Below are 21,473 nucleotides of genomic sequence, written 5' to 3' on the forward strand. Positions count from 1 at the left end.
ATCCATTAGTGGTATATACACTGGCCCTATATAAGCATCCATTAGAGGTACAGTACAGACCAAAAGTTTGGACACGCCTTCTCATTTAAAGATTTTTCTGTATTTTCATGACAATGAAAATTGTACATTCACACTGAAGGCATCAAAACTATGAATTAACACATGTGGAATTATATACTTAACAAAAAAGTGTGAAACAACTGAAAATATGTCTTATATTCTAGGTTCTTCACAGTAGCCACCTTTTGCTTTGATGACTGCTTTGCACACTCTTGGCATTCTCTTGATGAGCTTCAAGAGGTAGTCACCGGAAATGGTCTTCCAACAATCTTGAAGGAGTTCCCAGAGATGCTTAGCACTTGTTGGCCCTTTTGCCTTCACTCTGCGGTCCAGCTCACCCCAAACCATCTCGATTGGGTTCAGGTCTGGTGACTGTGGAGGACAGGTCATCTGGCATAGCACCCCATCACTCTCCTTGGTCAAATAGCCCTTACACAGCCTGGAGGTGTGTTTGGGGTCATTGTCCTGTTGAAAAATAAATGATGGTCCAACTAAACGCAAACCGGATGGAATAGCATGCCGCTGGAAGATGCTGTGGTAGCCATGCTGGTTCAGTATGCCTTCAATTTTGAATAAATCCCCAACAGTGTCACCAGCAAAGCACCCAGCACACCATCACACCTCCTCCTCCATGCTTCACGGTGGGAACCAGGCATGTAGAGTCCATCCGTTCACCTTTTCTGCGTCGCACAAAGACACGGTGGTTGGAACCAAAGATCTCAAATTTGGACTCATCAGACCAAAGCACAGATTTCCACTGGTCTAATGTTCATTCCTTGTGTTCTTTAGCCCAAACAAGTCTCTTCTGCTTGTTGCCTGTCCTTAGCAGTGGTTTCCTAGCAGCTATTTTACCATGAAGGCCTGCTGCACAAAGTCTCCTCTTAACAGTTGTTGAAGAGATGTGTCTGCTGCTAGAACTCTGTGTGGCATTGACCTGGTCTCTAATCTGAGCTGCTGTTAACCTGCGATTTCTGAGGCTGGTGACTTGGATAAACTTATCCTCAGAAGCAGAGGTGACTCTTGGTCTTCCTTTCCTGGGGCGGTCCTCATGTGAGCCAGTTTTTTTGTAGCGCTTGATGGTTTTTGCAACTGCACTTGGGGACACATTCAAAGTTTTCCGAATTTTTCGGACTGACTGACCTTCATTTCTTAAAGTAATGATGGCCACTTGTTTTTCTTTACTTAGAATTTGTATTATGGCAAGAAAAAAGCAGCTAACAGTCTATTCAGTAGGACTATCAGCTGTGTATCCACCAGACTTCTGCACAACACAACTGATGGTCCCAACCCCATTTATAAGGCAAGAAATCCCACTTATTAAACCTGACAGGGCACACCTGTGAAGTGAAAACCATTTCCGGTGACTACCTCTTGAAGCTCATCAAGAGAATGCCAAGAGTGTGCAAAGCAGTCATCAAAGCAAAAGGTGGCTACTTTGAAGAACCTAGAATATAAGGCACATTTTCAGTTGTTTCACACTTTTTTGTTAAGTATATAATTCCTCATGTGTTAATTCATAGTTTTGATGTCTTCAGTGTGAATGTACAATTTTCATAGTCATGAAAATACAGAAAAATCTTTAATTGAGAAGGTGTGTCCAAACTTTTGGTCTGTACTGTATATGCCACATCTATGTAAATTCTATACTTAATGTGTCAGCTGAGTGGTGCAGTCAGGGGTCTGAATTTTGCAGACTGAAAAAAAAAAAACCTCAAAAAACAACCAACCCCTCTTTTTATTTATTTCCATTTTCTGCTGTAGTAGCAGTACTGACACCTACTGGCCGTTAGTGGTAATACCGCACTCACCAAGGTACAGAAAGTACAAGAAAACTGTATAAATGTATAAAATGCATACAATACAATATAAATGCATTGTCTATGAGAGGGGGCACAGATGTGCCCCTATAGTGAAGGCTGCACCATGATAATACTGTAAAGCTGCAGATGATTTTTATTTCCTCTGAAATTTCCTAAATAATACCGATTTCATGTAGATGGAATAGGTTTGAATTAAAAAATGTTTAATCACTGTAAATTATTATTATTATTTTTTTTTACAGTTACCATTTGAAACCCAAATAATGACTTTCACACCACACCCATATGTGCCTATAGTAGCTCTTAGAGACTCCTGAATGGAGTCTTATTCCTGACGTAAGTGGAAACACCAGCACCTTACAATTTCTGTTACAGAAAATTGGATTACTTGAGGCCTATCTACTTACAGAAGCTTATGACAACCGGACGGGCTGCTACAGTGTCACTGATTTAAAGGAGTTGTCAACTTTCAGAAAACTTTTCCTGATATTTAAAAGTTTGTTATATTAAAATAAAAAAAATAAATAAAAAAAATAGAAAGAGAAATAGAAACAAAAATAAGGAAAAAAATATATATCAAAAAATAGAAAAGAAAATGAAAAGTAGAAAAAAAAATACAGAAAAAAAAATTAGGAAAAAAATAGAAAAAATAATTAAAAAAAATCACTGTTATAAAAAATAAAAAAAAAATAGAAAAAATAATAATAATAATAAAAAAAAATCATAATGTGCTGCACTTACCCTCCCGGGATCCTGCCTACTTTGAGTCTCCGTTATTTGGCTGCAGTGGTGACATCACATCGATATTCCAGCAGCCAATCGCTGAGCGGCATCAAGCCGCTGAGCTCACCGATTGGCTGCAGGAATGTCGACATGACATCATCACTGCAGCAAAATAATAAAAACCAGGGCAATGATGGAGAATTGGCGCAGGACCCCGGAAAGGTAAGTAAATACAGTTTGATTTTTCTTAACCAACTGTACACAGCAGGCAAAGTTTTCAGAAATGGGACGATCCCTTTAAAAGTACGTCATTACCTAAAACTGGAAAACTGCCTTTCCGTACAGAACACTTCATATTGTCTGCATCAATATCATCTTCCGTTATGTCATTCTTTCTTTACCCACATAAGCCTTTAGTTTTCAGAAATGCTCCAAACCGGCTCAGTCCCAGATGGGCGAAATACACTAAGTGAGAAGTCATAAAAACTAACCACAGACATAAAGAAAGTGTTCTGAACTCCTCACTCTTTGCCCTACAGCAAACACAGCCCTACAGGAGTGGCAACGATGTAAATGTCCCTTTTAAATGACCCCACTGATTCGCTAACATAAGAGTATTAATTGGTTTTATATATTATATTGTACATTGACTTTCTCATAACATGTTCCTGGATGAAGGAGGAACGGGTTGTTACCTTTTTCCTGGACCCTTCCCCCATGGGACGAGATATTATATGAACCTAACATTGCACAACCTATTAGAAACGCTCAGCGAGCACAAGCATGTAATTCAGGAATAAAGATGTAGTAGTTACAGCGAGGATCAGCCAACCTGGGGTGACTAACCTTGCTGAAATAGCGACAGCGTCAAAGAGGTGACCAACAGGAACAGTGCTCTGATGGGAGGGAAGTGCGCTGGCTCATTGGCAAATATATGTACCATCTGTAAGAAAAGATAAAGACACAGTTAAACACATTAAAGAAGCTTTGCACTTACAGCTTTCTGGCTTCTAATGGGTAAAAAAAATAAAAGCCGTGGTCAGAACCATTTTTCCATTGACACTTCGCAACGGATCAGTTAAGTAAAAACAGAAGGAAAACAGATGTCCTCCATTTTTCATTCATTACGGACGGCTCCTCATAGACTTGAAAGGCAGAGACTGATCTGCTAAAATTGATAAGAATAGGACAAGCACAGAGATAAGGGAAAGGACACATGTATAGTACAGACCAAAAGTTTGGACACACCTTCTCATTTAAAGATTTTTCTGTATTTTCATGACTATGAAAATTGTACATTCACACTGAAGGCATCAAAACTATGAATTAACACATGTGGAATTATATACTTAACAAAAAAGTGTGAAACAACTGAAAATATGTCTTATATTCTAGGTTCTTCAAAGTAGCCGCCTTTTGCTTTGATGACGGCTTTGCACACTCTTGGCATTCTCTTGATGAGCTTCAAGAGGTAGTCACCGGAAATGGTTTTCACTTCACAGGTGTGCCCTGTCAGGTTTAATAAGTGGGATTTCTTGCTTTATAAATGGGGTTGGGACCATCAGTTGTGTTGTGCAGAAGTCTGGTGGATACACAGCTGATAGTCCTACTGAATAGACTGTTAGCTGCTTTTTTTCTTGCTATAATACAAATTCTAAGTAAAGAAAAACGAGTGGCCATCATTACTTTAAGAAATGAAGGTCAGTCAGTCTGAAAAAATGGGAAAACTTTGAAAGTGTCCCCAAGTGCAGTTGCAAAAACCATCAAGCGCTACAAAGAAACTGGCTCACATGAGGACCGCCCCAGGAAAGGAAGACCAAGAGTCACCTCTGCTTCTGAGGATAAGTTTATCTGAGTCACCAGCCTCAGAAATCGCAGGTTAACAGCAGCTCAGATTAGAGACCAGGTCAATGCCACACACAGTTCTAGCAGCAGACACATCTCTACAACAACTGTTAAGAGGAGACTTTGTGCAGCAGGCCTTCATGGTAAAATAGCTGCTAGGAAATCACTGCTAAGGACAGGCAACAAGCAGAAGAGACTTGTTTGGGCTAAAGAACACAAGGAATGGACATTAGACCAGTGGAAATCTGTGCTTTGGTCTGATGAGTCCAAATTTGAGATCTTTGGTTCCAACCACCGTGTCTTTGTGCGACGCAGAAAAGGTGACCGGATGGACTCTACATGCCTGGTTCCCACCGTGAAGCATGGAGGAGGAGGTGTGATGGTGTGGGGGGGCTTTGCTGGTGACACTGTTGGGGATTTATTCAAAATTGAAGGCATACTGAACCAGCATGGCTACCACAGCATCTTGCAGCGACATGCTATTCCATCCGGTTTGCGTTTAGTTGGACCATCATTTATTTTTCAACAGGACAATGACCCCAAACACACCTCCAGGCTGTGTAAGGGCTATTTGACCAAGTAGGAGAGTGATGGGGTGCTACGCCAGATGACCTGGCCTCCACAGTCACCAGACCTGAACCCAATCGAGATGGTTTGGGGTGAGCTGGACCGCAGAGTGAAGGCAAAAGGGCCAACAAGTGCTAAGCATCTCTGGGAACTCCTTCAAGATTGTCGGAAGACCATTTCCGGTGACTACCTCTTGAAGCTTATCAAGAGAATGCCAAGAGTGTGCAAAGCAGTCATCAAAGCAAAAGGTGGCTACTTTGAAGAACCTAGAATATCATATTTTCAATTGTTTCACACTTTTTTGTTAAGTATATAATTCCACATGTGTTAATTCATAGTTTTGATGCCTTCAGTGTGAATGTACAATTTTCATAGCCATGAAAATACAGAAAAATCTTTAAATGAGAAGGTGTGTCCAAACTTTTGGTCTGTACTGTATGTGCTACAAAAAATAAAAACCCAGATATGTGAATGATTCCAGAAAACTACAGGTCCGTGTGCGACATGTTTTAAAAAACGGACAGCACATGGATACAGTCCAAGTCATAATAAGGCGACTCTTCCAATTTTGGGTCCTGTTGTAAAGCACTAGGAAAAACTACTTACCTGTCTTGTAAGGTCAATGGCAGAGGCTTGGGGAATTGTACTATACATCTGACCCAGCATTTCACATAACTGAGGCACAATGGGAGCAAAATCATCCAGCAACGTCTTCACCGACTTCTCAAATATGGTGCAAACGGCCTGCAAAATGGAGAAGGTGGGAAGAGAGGGTTATGAAGGGGTGCAGAGGTGAAGCCGGAGATGGGCAGGACTCATCACAAACATGACGTCAGGAAGACACTTCATGGAATATTCACAAGAAACAACATTTATATAAAGGACAGAGATGTGTTACGTACCTCCACAACCTGAGCATCGTTCAGCCAGGTGCTGAGAACTTTCCTTATCAGCTGGAACACTTGTTGGAGAACCAGGACAACCTGTCGAGACACCGGACACAGCAATGACGTAGGGAGATGACATGTCGAATGCTTCCATTGGTCTGGATTGTAATTATTGCAATAAGGGTTTATTTATTTGGCCACCATCACCAGACATCAGCTATAAGTGCATGTGAAGGACAGCGCGTCACGAGTGTAATCACAAGACGCAATGTCATCTGCTTCCGGGGCATAAGACTCACCGGGTTGGGTCCTTGCACCACAGGTAACTTCTTCACTTCTGTCGCCTCATGATCGTCATCATGGCAGCTGATGTCCAGAGTGGCGAACAAGTTAGAGAGAAGCCCAAGTATGTGGATGATAGCCAACTTATTGGAGGGGTTTGGCTGCAGAGAAAGAAGAATTCAGTCATATGATGATTGCATTTAAGGAAGCCATTCTAGCAAACGTTTAGACGAATGATTTGATTTTTGAATGCATTTTTTTTTTTTTTTTTTATGTCGCAGTTTTTCCTCATTGATATCAACAAGGGAAAAACACTGCGAAAGTGTGGCAACACTGGAAAAATGCAATTTGGAATACCCTAAGGCTATGTGCACACGATGCGGATTTGGTGCGTTTTTTTGTGCGTGTTTTTTTCCGTGCGGAAATGCAGCAGAAACGCATTGCGCATCTTATCCCATGACTTCCTATGACATTTTGCAAGTTCTGTGCACATGGTCAGGATTTTTTCTGCGTGGATTTTAGGTGCGGAAAAAAAGGCAGCATGACCATTTCTTGTGCGTTTCCGCATGCGGATTTGCCTATACAATGCATTGGAAAAACGCATGGCAAATCCACAAGTAAAAAACGCTTAAAAAACCGCGTGTAAAATCTGCATGCGTTTTATCTGCCAAGGAAATGCAGAAATGCTCCGGGAAATATCGTGAGCACATAGCCTTAATATTTACTACTTTGCTTGAGAGGACTTTTGGACGTTGTATACACTATACAATGAACAAGTAATATCTTCACAGAATTTTAACATAACATACGGCGGCTGAAAACCAATAAAGCTTTACAGCTGAGGGTTTGTTACAATTGTTTCCAACATACAGAAATTTTCCATGATCTCATCAGTCTGGACTCCGCTTCGTATCACACCATACTGATATGTTTTACCTATGCTGATAAATTGTGGCGTACTGTCAGGACAGGAAAGAGATCTGTGCAGCCTACACGTTTAGCTCACAGAGGATTGCCTGGACTGGATACCGCTGTAGCCAACCCTTACCTGTTAAAAGTATCAAAGAACTTGACATCTTGAAGTCTATAAGGCTCAGTTCACATATATAATTGTTATCCATTTGTAACGGATCCAGTATTTTTGATGCACTTTTTTAACGGAAATTTAAAGCTGTGTTTTACAGTACCAGCAAAAGTTATGAGACTTCAGAAATCTCATGCACACACATTTGTTTTTTTTTCTTGACTGAATTGGAAAACTGCAGCATGTCACTTCTTTTAGCCTTTTTTCACCCATATAGAGCAATGAATAAATGCAAAAACGCAGCAATAAAACGTAGGTATCAGGTTTTGCTGCATTTTTGGTGCAAAAAACTCAGAAAAGATTTTTGTGTACTCACCGTTAAATTTCTTTCTCTTAGCCTCTAATTGGGGGACACAGGACCATGGGTGTTATGCTGCTGTCCACTAGGAGGCGACACTATGCATAATCTGAAAAAAGATTAACCGTGGCTCCTCCTCTGCAGTATACACCCCTGGACGGCGTCAGCCTTCTCCAGTTTTGTGCAATAGCAGTAGGAGGAACATAACATGGATAACATAACCATGTATATAAGAAGGCAACTATGTACGAGCTCAAAAAAAACAATATGAGAACTCAACATAATAACAGCCCGGAATGGGCAACAGGGTGGGTGCTGTGTCCCCCAATAAGAGGCTAAGAGAAAGAATTTACGGTGAGTACACAAAAATCTCCTTTACTCTGTCGCCTCATTGGGGGACACAGGACCATGGGACGTCCCAAAGCAGTCCCTGGGTGGGAAGCAATGGACGAATATTGTGTAGACGGGCCCCTACAATTGGAGCACCGCCGCCTGCAGAACCCATCTACCCAGGCTCGCGTCTGATGAGGACTGGGTATGAACCCTGTAGTGTTTGGTAAACGTGTGTAGGCTTGTCCAGGTGGCTGCCTTACACACTTGTTGTGCAGAGGCCTGGTGCCGAATGGCCCAGGAGGCCCCTACCGCACGTGTAGAGTGTGCCGTAATACCTGCTGGAAGAGGAGAATTTTTGAGGCGGTAGTCCTCTTGTATGGTGGATTTGATCCACCTGGCAAGGGTAGCTTTGGAAGCTGGCAGACCCTTGCGGCCGCCTTCCAGAAGAAGGAAAAGAGAATCAGACTTCCGGAAGGGCGCAGTCCTAGACACATAGATACGTAATGCCCTGACAAGGTCAAGCGTATGCAGAGCCTTCTCCACTCTATGAACCGGGACCGGACAGAGGGATGGCAGTGAAATTTCCTCATTGAGGTGGAAGTTGGACACAACCTTCAGAAGAAAGGATGGGACTCTACGGAGAACTACCTTGTCCTGGTAAAAAGCCAGGAAGGGCTGCCTGCAGGAGAGTGCTGTCAGTTCAGACACCCTGCGTAGCGAGGTTATTGCCACCAGGAAAACCACTTTCTGGGATAGAAGGTGGAGTGGGACTTCACTAAGGGGTTCAAAGGGTGTTTCCTGCAATGCTGTCAGCACCAGGTTGAGGTCCACGTTTCTAGTGGTCGTCTGTAGGGGGGAACCAATCGGGAAACCCCCTGAAGAAATGTCCTTACTTGCGGCTTGTTAGCAATGCACCTCTGAAAAAGCACTGAGAGAGCTGACACCTGGCTCTTAAGGGAGGCCAGAGACAGTTTGGCCTCCAGACCCGATTGGAGAAACCCAAGTACCCTGGGGAGGGAATAAGGGAATGGGGTCTGGCCACGAGATTCACACCAGGTAAAGAAGGCTTTCCATGTACGGTAATAAATCTTAGCAGAGGTTGGCTTCCGTGCCCTGATCATGGTTGCAATGACGTCTGGCGAGAACCCTGACTGAGTTAGAACCCAGGTCTCAATGGCCATGCCGTCAAATTGAGGGCCCCTGAGTTCTGGTGGTAGATCGGGCCTTGTGGCAGAAGATCCGGGCGGTCGGGGAGACATCAGGGGATGTCTGCTGTGAGCTGTACGATGTCGGCGTACCATGTACGTCTGGGCCAGTCCGGTGCGATTAGGATGGTTGGAACTCCCTCTTGCTTGATCTTCCTCACCACTCTGAATATCAGGGGGAGAGGTGGAAAAATGTACAGGAGCTGGAACTGGGTCCAGTCCTGAACCAGGGCGTCCGCTCCTAGCGCCCGCGGGTCGTGAGTTCTGGCCATGAAGTTGGAGACCTTGGCATTGAAGTGGGATGCCATTAGGTCCACGTCCAGAGTCCCCCAGCGATGGCAGATCTGGCGAAAAACTTCGGGATGGAGAGACCGCTCTCCCGAGTCCATTCCTTGCCGGCTGAGGAAGTCTGCTTCCCAGTTGTCCACACCCGGAATGTGGACCGCAGAGAGAACCGAACCTGTGTCTTCCGCCCAGTGGAGAATGTGTGTCACTTCTCGCATCGCCTGGGTACTGCGGGTCCCCCCTTGGTGATTCACATATGCCACAGCCGTGGCATTGTCCGACTGTACTTTGATGTGAGAGGCTGCTAGAAAGTGATGGAAGGCTCTCAATGCCAGCAGGATGGCACGAATTTCCAAGATGTTGACGGGCATGTTCGCTTCCGCTGGGGACCACTTGCCCTGTGCTCTGTGGTGTAGGTGCACCGCACCCCAACCCGTCAGGCTCGCGTCGGTGGTCAGAACCTTCCATTGACCCGTGAGAAAGGATTTCCCCTTTGTTAGTGAGGTTGGCTTGAGCCACCAGTGCAGGGACCTCCTGGTTGACGACGTCAGCTGGAACTCCCTGTCGAGAGAAAAAGGGTTCCTGTCCCATGACTTGAGGATGGCTAGTTGGAGAGGCCTGAGGTGAAGCAGTGCAAATGGGACCGCTTCTATTGCCGCCACCATCCTGTCGAGGACTCTCATGGCAAACCGGAGAGATCGAGGGGGGTTTGCGGAGGAGAGTGCGAACTCCTAGACGGAGAGGCAGTGCCTTGTCCTTGGGAAGGAGCACTAGACCCCTGAAGGTGTTGAATAGCATTCCCAGGAAGGTCAGAGACTGACTCGGGGTTGGTGAGGACTTTTGTAGGTTGACTAACCAGCCAAGGCGACTCAGAGTGTCGATTGTGATTGAGACGCTGAGCTCGCAGTCCTTGAAGGTGGGAGCCTTGATAAGGAGATCGTCCAGGTATGGAACGACTACTATGCCTCTGGAGTGCAGGACGTCCATGGTGGCTGCCATGACTTTGGTAAACACTCTGGGAGCCGTGGCGAGTCCGAACGGGAGAGCCACGAACTGGTAGTGGTCCTGGTCGATTGCGAACCTGAGAAATCTCTGATGGGCGGGTGCAATTGGTATATGCAGGTATGCGTCTTGTATGTCTATGGAGGCGAGAAATTCTCCCTTTTCCATGGACGCAATGATGGACCGAAGGGACTCCATGCGGAAGTGAAGTACCCGTACATATTTGTTGAGCTGTTTTAGGTCCAGTATGGGCCATACGCCGCCTCCTTTCTTAGGGAACTACGAATAAATTGGAGTAGAACCCTCGGAAGCGCTCGGCTGCGGGGACCGGTACTATGACTCCTGCTTGAAGAAGTGAGGAGACCGCTTGGTGGAAGGCACGAGCCTTGGGGGTTTTGGGGGAACAGACAGAAAGAGTCTGTTTGGTGGGTTGGAAGTGAACTCTATCTTGTATCCCGAAGACGCTAGTTCCCTGACCCACCTGTCTTCTGTAATAGGCAGCCAGACTTGATAAAAGAGCAAAAGCTGGCCGCCTACAGGTGGGGTGTCTTCCAGAGTCCGTGAGTCATGATGAGGAGGAAGTCTGAGATTTTCCTCCTTTGAACTTTGACTGGCCTGCTTTTGACTGCCAGGTCTTGTCCGCCTTTTGCGTCGACCGCGAGTTGTCGCTGCGTAGGGAGCGGTTGCTATTTTGTGCTGGCTGCGAGACGGACCAGCCCGAAGAGTTCCGAAAGGATCAGAATCGAGTTTGGTTACGCTTCTTGTAAGTGCGTTTGGGTTTCAGTTGGGGGAGAGAGGTACTTTTACCCCCGGTGGCATTGGATATCATCGTGTCCAACTGTTCACCAAAAAATCGACCACTGAGGTACGGGAGATGCGTGAGGGACTTCTTTGAGGCAGCGTCTGCTTTCCATTCCCGCAGCCAGAGGATACGCCGAATCGTGATGGCGTTTGATGCTATCCCCGCTGCACCCCTTGCAGAATCCAGAGCTGCATGAAGCATGTAATCTGCTACAACTGCTATTTGAACCGCTTGGTCCGACAGCTCAGGAGCAGATACTTGGAGGCCAGCTTGTAAATTTTGGGCCCAAGACAGGATGGCCTTGGCAGCCCAAACTGAAGCGAACGCGGGAGCCCCCTGCGGCCTCGAAAATTGAACGAGCCATGCGTTCTACCTGCCGGTCTGCTGTGTCCCGCTGAGGCATGACTCTGCAGAGCCTGAAGCAATGTGGAGGTTAGGTTATCTATAGACTGCGTCATAGATTGCGACATCTGAGTGACCCATTCCGGCGTAGCATTAGACACCGAGGTATTGGCAGGGGCTTCTTGGGGCTCTGGCACAGTAGTCTGGATGCAGTCCTGGCAGTGCGGGTACGTGCTGCCACTTGGGAGAGTATTGCTGCAGGCTGTACAGAGTGCATAATAGCAGTCCTGCCTGGTTCTCTTGGATCTTGAGCCCGGCATAGTGCACTGAGGTGGCTATGCAGAGGAGCCTGGACTCACAGCCGAGGAAGAACTCCAGCTGTGATATTATCCCACCGGTGTGCCCCTAGGTCCAGCACCGAAGATCCACGGTTCTGTGCCCCCCGGAGACTGGCTGGTCTTCCCTTATCCTGCAGCAGATAATGGCCGCTGGAGTAAAGTTAAGAAAGAAGGGGGGCGGAGAGCTGAAAAAGGGCGGCAGAACTGTGTGAAATCGCGCCCTTTCAGTCTCGATCTGCCCCCTCTATGACACTGTATTGCCATATTTGTCATCCGGGGGACGGGCCTAGGAGAGGAGGTGGCGGCTTCGGCTAGGCCAAAGCCGCGGCCTAAATTAGATGCCTCATGCCCAAAGGGACTGCAGGCCGGCGCGGAAGTCCGGGAGGGGGCTGGATCTGAACCGGACCCCCAAGGATTTAAAGGCAGGATAGCGGTGGGGTATAAAAGGAAGGGGGGGGCCCTGTGAAGAGTCCCCCCTGAGGCACCGTAGAGCTGGTGCTGCCGCAGAAACAGGGCACAGGGAGGCCTGTGCCTCTGTTGTGTTCAGCCTGCGCTCCCCCCGGTCCCGACAGGAGCCCGCAGCAGGGCTGGGGCCCCTGGATTCAGCCGTAGTGTTCTGGCTGCTGGGAGCTGCTGCTTGTACAGGCCCTACCTGAGGCGTTTCAACCTAATACCCTCAAGGGGGGATTAGGGAGGTGCTGCTGTCACCGTCAGGGGGCTTTATCCTCGCCTCGACCTCAACCCAGAAACCAAAAGGAATTGGGGAAGGAGGGGGGTCTCTACTTCGAACCAGCACCCGAGGGGCTGGGGACGGAGCGACATGGGGAATAGCCATCTAAACTTCAACCGTGCACCCCATAACAAGGGGCCGAGGAAGGAGCCATGCCGGGAGTCTCGCAGTAGACCCACTTTTCTTCATCTGTAATCCCATCGGTGTAAAACGGAGTAAAAGTTTTAGGTGTGCCTCCTATGCGACAGTAAGCAAAAACTGGAGAAGGCTGACGCCGTCCAGGGGTGTATACCGCAGAGGAGGAGCCACGGTTAATCTTTTACAGATTAAGCCTAGTGTCGCCTCCTAGTGGACAGCAGCATAACACCCATGGTCCTGTGTCCCCAATGAGGCGACAGAGTAAGTTGCATCATGTTTTTGCTTTTTTATGCACTAAACTTTATCAGCATACACAAGAGTCAAATGTACCTGATAAAAATGCAGAAAAAACTCAGCAAAACCTGCTTTCGGCAAGCAGCTTATTTACAGCCAAGAGAGCAGGTTTTGCCTGCAGAAAAAAAAACACAGCAAAAACGCAAAGTGTGAACATAGGCTTAGAGAACTGCAGAGCGTTGAGGATCAAGCTTCCATTACATGAAACATGGAAATCCCTTTAACGATATAAGCTCCACTTACTGTCTCATCTGCCAGCTTCTCCAACTGTTGGATATATGGAGTGATGAGCGAGTGCAAGTTGCTCAGAATTTCCTCCACTTGCAGCGCCGATAGCAAGAAGCCGAGAGCCTGCATCAGCCACATGCACTGACTGGTCTGCAAGACAACAACAACCAGAAAAATAAATACAAGTACTGGTAAGACACAGCTCATCTGTCACTGGGGTGGGGATGTCAACATTACCTTGTGGACCTGTTTAAGCAGCACGTCCTGCAAAGGGATAAAAAAATAAATATTAATTACAAGTATCGTTTGTTTTAAAGTATTAAACCAACGCAAGAGGAGTCTGTGCTAAAATGATTACATTTTAACCAGGAAAACCCCAATGGAAACTATTCTGTTTACTTTTGGAAACTTGAAAAGCTTGCAAGCACGGTTACACGTCTAGCAGTTTAATTGCAGTTTTGCAAAAAAAATGCTGAATTTTATTGCGATTTCACAAAAACTGGAATCCTGTGACGGCTCAATGACATTACAGGCGTCCAATACCCAAGGAGGGGTGAAGAGGAGCGAGCTGGGAAGACATGAGCTGGGTCCTGCTAGACGTTTTCTCTGTGCAGATCACTGATAATATTTTCATAATGGCCGGCAAATATTCAGTCGTTATTATCTGTGATCTGAAGGCTGAGGAATTATAAAATTACACAGATCCTGTTATCCCAGCTTTCTGCAGAAGTAGAAGTAGGCTGAAGGAAAAAACAAAAAAAAGTTAGAAAAATAATTAAAAATAAAAAGTCTGATAGAAAAAGAGAATATATATATATATATATATATATATATATATATATATATATATTTTTTTTTTTTACTTAACAGCTCCCCAAACACCGCCCACACTTTTGCGGATTTTATGTGACATGAATGCATTTTACATTAATGCTCAAAATATGTCCAGGCCACAGAATATACATTACACCCAAATTTACATGACTTTAGTTTTTGCCTCCCTAGTCCTGTGTCTACTAGAAGCCTTTCTTGTAGTTACAGGGCTTGCTTTGCGCCCATTTACAGATCCTACCTAAAGTCATGAGGTGCATTAAAGAAAAAATGGTGACCTTTCCCATTCTATATGAAACACAGCAAATTATTTTGCTTCAAAAATTTGTGTGAAACATATAAATACAGCTCTGGCAAAAATTAAGAGACCACTGCCCCGTTGTCTAACAATCCCCATCTCTTCATGTCTGACAGCCATTCCATTCCAGTGTCAGTTGAATTCCAACCAAAGTACATCCCATTCTACTTAATGTGCTTCTGATTAGGTGATCACCTGAACCAAATCTTATGTAACGAGGGAAAGTATAAAAAACACTGCTGTGGTCTTCACAATCCTCTTGCAATAGGACAAGCTGGATGGCAAAGCAACTGCTAGGAATAGCACAAAACTAATTTGAATGAAAAACTATCTTTTATCCATGCCAAAGGAGTTGAAAAGAAAAGTCTTGAGTGAGGAAAAGAAGGGCTCAATTCTGGTTTTACTATACAGTGAGCGTCATGTTGCCTCCATCCTTAAAATTTCGAAGATGGCAGTCCATTACAACAAGGTCAAGCAGCAGACATTGGGGACAACAAAGCTACAGACCGGCAGAGGGCGAAAGAGACTCTCCACTGACCGGGATGACCATCATCTTATTCGAATGTCACTCAGCAACCGCAGGATGACATCAAGTGACCTTCGTAACAGGCTCCTAGAGGCAGGCCTCAAGTCATGTAAAGCTAGAAAAAAGCCTTTCATCAATGAGAAGCAAAGGAGAGCCAGGCTGAAGTAAGGTACTAGAGGACTGGAGTAAGGTAATCTTCTCTGATGAGTCTAATTTTCAGCTTTGCCCAACACCTGGTCATCTAATGGTTAGACGGAGAACGGGAGAGGCATACAAGCCACAGTATCTTGCACCTACTGTGAAATTTGGTGGAGGATCGGTGATGATCTGGGGAAGCTTCAGCAAGGCTGGAATTGGGCAGGTTAATCTTAGCAAAGGACGTATGAATCAAGCCACATACAAGGTTATCCTTGAAAAACCACTTGCTTCATTCTGCTCAGACAATGTTCCCCAACTCTGAAGACTGTTTTTTTCCAGCAACACTATGCCCCATGCCACACAACTAGGTCAATTAATGTGTGGATGAAGGAGCACCACATCAAGACCCTGTCATGGCCAGCCCAGTCTCCAGACCTGAACCCCATTGAAAACCTCTAATGTAATGAAGAGGAAGATGGGTAGTCACAAGCCATCAAAGAAGAACTGCTTACATTTTTGTGCCAGGAGTGGCATAAGGTCACCCAAAAGCAGTGTGAAAGACTGGTGGAAAGCATGCCAAGACACATGAAAGCTGTGATGAAAAATCATGGTTATTCCACCAAATATTGATTTCTGATCTCTTCCTGAGTTAAAACATGAGTATTGTTGTTTCTAAATGAATAAGAACTTGTTTTCTTTGCATTATTTGAGATCTGAAAGAACTGTTTCTTTTTTATTATTTTGACGATTCTCATTTGCTGCAAATAAATTCAAAATTTTTAGCTTTGAATTTCGGAGACATGTTGTCAGTAGTTTATAGAATAAAACAACATTGTACATTTTACTCAAAAATAGACCTATAAAGAGAAAAATCAGAGAAAATGAAAATTTTGCAGTTGTCTCTTAATTTTTGCCAGAGCTGTATGTCAAATTTCAAAATTAAGAAGAAAAAAAAAGCTCCCATTTTCTATCTACATAAGCTTAAACAATTAGTATATAGCAGGATGTAATTGTTACCTGGGACACGGCGACGATATTTGCAGCATAGGGAAGAAGATCGTATTTGCATTCCCGACAGATTTTTTTCAAAGTGGAAACACTGGACACTGAGAGCTCAGGATTTCCTAAGGCGTGGAGAACTAATGGCAGCACCTTGCTGATCATCACTGGGTGGTCGGCCAGCCATTCAGCCAATGCCCCTAATAATGAAAGAAACAAAATCATAAGGACTTACGCAGTGTATAAATGCAACATATGTCATGATAGCAATAAAAAAAGATGACTATCCAGATTCTTTGTGGAAGTTATATGGGAGCGGCACATTTTCCAGCCTCTGCAGATCACCTTTATAGGATGTGTAACTGCAGAGAATAATCATTGGACTAGTATGATAAGTCACCACAATACAGAAAACTTTAAAAAAAAAAAAACAACTTCTGCATTCTTAGACAACTTTCACAAATGCAATTAGCTGAAATGTAAGGCTTGTTGGAAAGTTTTGGTTAAACTCATAACACTTGAGAACTGCGGAGACTTTCAACGCTGTACGTTCCGAATAGTGGCATTTCTTACCGATGGTGAACATCACTGTGTCTGCAAGCTGCACGTTATTGATGTTGATTCTTGGGATGAGGCCGATAAGTCCGGGGACGACATCCGAGTAGTTAACATCGACTGTTTCAGCAATAGACTGGAAGCCAAAGAGCAACGCCTCTGTGTGCTGCAAGGAGCAAAACATGCACGCATTACACCATCATATCATATTCCTAGGACGCCCAGATAGTAATTTATTAGCTTATAAGGTCATATTGGGAAAATGCTTTTAAACCAACTCCCTATTACATGATGTTTATCAGAATACATATGCCTATGGTAGAGATGCAGGAAAAATGTATTTCCATTCTTTAAAGACAAAGAACAGGGACATGAGTTTGAGGACCTATGACGTTGAAAATTGCAAAAAAGAATGGCTATACAATGTCCAAAAACGTCTGCCAGCTGGCCAACCCCAGGTCAGATTGTGCATTTATTTTTTTTAAGGATTTTCTTAGGTTTCAAAATATTGCAAATATGGAATTTTATTAGTTTCAGCAAGAATGCGCCAACATATCGCCCCTGTATTAGTATGCAATAAATATAATGGTAGATCTTAAGCATTTGGTCTGCACTCACTTAGGCCAAGTGCACACTTATCCCGGAGTATGTTGTAAGGTTCCCCATAGGCTGCCATTCCCCAGAAGCAGGCCAAACAAAGTCCTATCACCCTCCGTCTGGTAGGTATGCATCAGCACATCGTGTAGCAGTATAGGAAAGCACAACAGTCTTTATTACTATTACTCCATGCTGTGTATTATATGTGTAAAATAAATAAATAAATATATATATATATATATATATATATATATATATATATATATATATATATATATATATATATATATATATATATATATATATATATATTTATATTTATTATTTATTATAATAATATATATTTTTTTTTTAAATAATGGATCCCTATGTTGGGCAACTGGGCATAACTCCTAGGCATACACACCCTGCAATGGCCATAAACACAGGGTACCCCTATCCAAAATCTGTGTAGAAAACAACCAGGACTCTGATCCACTGACAAGGCTATGGCACAGATTTTGAAGTCTGCTCTAAAAATCAGATCACACACTAAAACTTTGTATTATATAATTAATTGCATATTGTAGGTCTAGCAGGCATCCTCTGAAAAAAAAATGCTATGTGGTTTTGCAGTTAAACACATGTTCTAATAATCTAATGCAAATGTGCAGAAGTGGAGCCGGTATCTGCACGGTCAGCAGCTCTCCGGTACTGCAGCGGCTGAATGAAGGCCAGCATCGATAGCTGCAGACTACATCATATAGCCTTATAAGACCCTGAAGGAATAGCGGGGGAGCATTCATCATCTATATAGTACCAAGTCAGCCATATTCAAGCCTCTGCCCTTCATGATTAAAAATACCTGAATACGTTTCTGTTTTGCTCTGTCTTTTTTCCTTAGAAGTAATGAAGCTGCCTGGCATATACAGTACAGACCAAAAGTTTGGACACACCTTCTCATTTAAACATTTTCCTGTATTTTCATGACTATGAAAATTGTACATTCACACTGAAGGCATCAAAACTATGAATTAACACATGTGGAATTATATACAGTGGTGGCCAAAAGTATTGGCACCCCTGCAATTCTGTCAGATAATACTCAGTTTCTTCCTGAAAATGATTGCAATCACAAATTCTTTGGTATTATTATCTTTATTTAATTCGCTTGCAAGGAAAAAACACAAAAGAGAATGAAGCAAAAATCAAATCATTGATCATTTCACACAAAACTCCAAAAATGGGCCAGACAAAAGTATTGGAACCCTCAGCCTAATACTTGGTTGCACAACCATTAGCCAAAATAACTGCGAACAACCGCTTCCGGTAACCATCAATGAGTTTCTTACAATGCTCTGCTGGAATTGTAGACCATTCTTCTTTGGTGAACTGCTCCAGGTCCCTGATATTTGAAGGGTGCCTTCTCCAAACTGCCATTTTGAGATCTCTCCACAGGTGTTCTATGGGATTCAGATCTGGACCCATTGCTGGCCACCTTAGAAGTCTCCAGTGCTTTCTCTCTAACCATTTTATAGTGCTTTTGGAAGTGTGTTTTGGGTCATTGTCCTGCTGGAAGACCCATGACCTCTGAGGGAGACCCAGCTTTCTCACACTGGGCCCTACATTATGCTGCAAAATTTGTTGGTAGTCTTCAGACTTCATAATGCCATGCACACGGTCAAGCAGTCCAGTGCCAGAGGCAGCAAAGCAACCCCAAAACATCAGGGAACCTCCACCATGTTTGACTGTAGGGACCGTGTTCTTTTCTTTGAATGCCTCTTTTTTTTTCCTGTACACTCTATGTTGATGCTTTTTGCCAAAAAGCTCTACTTTTGTCTCATCTGACCAGAGAACATTCTTCCAAAACGTTTTAGACTTTCTCAGGTAAGTTTTGGCAAACTCCAGCCTGGCTTTTTTATGTCTCGGGGTAAGAAGTGGGGTCTTCCTGGGTATCCTACCATACAGTCCCTTTTCATTCAGACGCCGACGGATAGTACGGGTTGACACTGTTGTACCCTCGGACTGCAGGGCAGCTTGAACTTGTTTGGATGTTAGTCGAGGTTCTTTATCCACCATCCGCACAATCTTGCGTTGAAATCTCTCGTCAATTTTTCTTTTCCGTCCACATCTAGGGAGGTTAGCCACAGTGCCATGGGCTTTAACCTTCTTGATGACACTGCGCACGGAAGACACAGGAACATTCAGGTCTTTGGAGATGGACTTGTAGCCTTGAGATTGCTCATGCTTCCTCACAATTTGGTTTCTCAAGTCCTCAGACAGTTCTTTGGTCTTCTTTCTTTTCTCCATGCTAAATGTGGTACACACAAGGACACAGGACAGAGGTTGAGTCAACTTTAATCCATGTTAACTGGCTTCAAGTGTGATTTAGTTATTGCCAACACCTGTTAGGTGCCACAGGTAAGTTACAGGTGCTGTTAATTACACAAATTAGAGAAGCATCACATGATTTTTCAAACGGTGCCAATACTTTTTTCCACCCCCTTTTTTAGGTTTGGTGTGGAATTATATCCAATTTGGCTTTAAGACAATTCTTTTTGGTGATTTTTCATTGAAGACAAATTAAATGAAGATAATAATAACAAAGAATTTGTGATTGCAATCATTTTCAGGAAGAAACTGAGTATTATCTGACAGAATTGCAGGGGTGCCAATACTTTTGGCCACCACTGTACTTAACAAAAAAGTGTGAAACAACTGAAAATATGTCTTATATTCTACGTTCTTCAAAGTAGCCACCTTTTGCTTTGATGACTGCTTTGCACACTCTTGGCATTCTCTTGATGAGCTTCAAGAGGTAGTCACCGGAAATGGTCTTCCAACAATCTTGAAGGAGTTCCCAGAGATGCTTAGCACTTGTTGGCCCTTTTGCCTTCACTCTGCAGTCCAGCTCACCCCAAACCATCTCGATTGGGTTCAGGTCTGGTGACTGTGGAGGCCAGGTCATCTGGCGTAGCACCCCATCACTCTCCTTCTTGGTCAAATAGCCCTTACACAGCCTGGAGGTGTGTTTGGGGTCATTGTCCTGTTGAAAAATAAATGATGGTCCAACTAAACGCAAACCGGATGGAATAGCATGCCGCTGCAAGATGCTGTGGTAGCCATGCTGGTTCAGTATGCCTTCAATTTTGAATAAATCCCCAACAGTGTTACCAGCAAAGCACCCCCACACCATCACACCTCCTTCTCCATGCTTCACGGTGGGAACCAGGCATGTAGAGTCCATCCGTTCACCTTTTCTGCGTCGCACAAAGACACGGTGGTTGGAACCAAAGATCTCAAATTTGGACTGCTCAGACAAAAGCACAGGTTTCCACTGGTCTAATGTCCATTCCTGGTGTTCTTTAGCCCAAACAAGTCTCTTCTGCTTGTTGCCTGTCCTTAGCAGTGGTTTCCTAGCAGCCATTTTACCATGAAGGCCTGCTGCACAAAGTCTCCTCTTAACAGTTGTTGTAGAGATGTGTCTGCTGCTAGAACTCTGTGTGGCATTGACCTGGTCTCTAATCTGAGCTGCTGTTAACCTGCGATTTCTCAGGCTGGTGACTCGGATAAACTTATCCTCAGAAGCAGAGGTGACTCTTGGTCTTCCTTTCCTGGGGTGGTCATCATGTGAGCCAGTTTCTTTGTAGCGCTTGATGGTTTTTGCAACTGCACTTGGGGAAACTTTCAAAGTTTGCCCAATTTTTTGCACAGACTGACCTTCATTTCTTAAACTAATGATGGCCACTCGTTTTTCTTTACTTAGCTGCTTTTTTCTTGCCATAATACAAATTCTAACAGTCTATTCAGTAGGACTATCAGCTGTGTATCCACCAGACTTCTGCACAACACAACTGATGGTCCCAACCCCATTTATAAGGCAAGAAATCCCACTTATTAAACCTGACAGGGCACACCTGTGAAGTGAAAACCATTTCCGGTGACTACCTCTTGAAGCTCATCAAGAGAATGCCAAGAGTGTGCAAAGCCGTCAACAAAGCAAAAGGTGGCTACTTTGAAGAACCTAGAATATAAGACATATTTTCAGTTGTGTCACACTTTTTTGTTAAGTATATAATTCCACATGTGTTAATTCATAGTTTTGATGCCTTCAGTGTGAATGTACAATTTTCATAGTACTGTATATATATATATATTATATGTTTAGAATAGATGCTGCAAAGTAGGAATGATTTCATAAACACAAATGTCAACAGTTCATTTTGAATTAACAAAAGAGAAATCTAAAATTTGCACAAGGTGACATCCGCAGAAGATCTGTGGTCG

General features: G+C 44.0%; 1 protein-coding gene across 5 annotated transcripts in view; it reads right to left on the minus strand.

Annotated features, from left to right (window-relative positions):
• IPO13 (importin 13) overlaps positions 1 to 21,473 on the minus strand; it is a 125,710-nt gene that overhangs the window by 87,702 nt on the left and 16,535 nt on the right. For all 5 annotated transcript variants that reach the window (XR_012247731.1, XM_073643615.1, XM_073643616.1 and 2 more), the window contains exons 8-15: positions 16,629 to 16,776; positions 16,074 to 16,255; positions 13,501 to 13,527; positions 13,279 to 13,413; positions 6,202 to 6,345; positions 5,918 to 5,998; positions 5,622 to 5,759; positions 3,450 to 3,546 (exon numbers count right to left, since the gene is read on the minus strand). Coding sequence is in view for 4 of the 5 variants with exons in the window: in XM_073643615.1 (XP_073499716.1) it covers positions 3,450 to 3,546; positions 5,622 to 5,759; positions 5,918 to 5,998; positions 6,202 to 6,345; positions 13,279 to 13,413; positions 13,501 to 13,527; positions 16,074 to 16,255; positions 16,629 to 16,776 (952 nt within the window). In the remaining variant the exon portion in view is untranslated. The remainder of the gene's footprint in view (positions 1 to 3,449; positions 3,547 to 5,621; positions 5,760 to 5,917; positions 5,999 to 6,201; positions 6,346 to 13,278; positions 13,414 to 13,500; positions 13,528 to 16,073; positions 16,256 to 16,628; positions 16,777 to 21,473) is intronic.

Source organism: Phyllobates terribilis, unplaced genomic scaffold (genome assembly GCF_046119375.1).
Source record: "Phyllobates terribilis strain yellow unplaced genomic scaffold, ASM4611937v1 Scaffold_8__6_contigs__length_399053987, whole genome shotgun sequence".
In the NCBI taxonomy this organism is placed as follows: Eukaryota; Metazoa; Chordata; class Amphibia; order Anura; family Dendrobatidae; genus Phyllobates; species Phyllobates terribilis.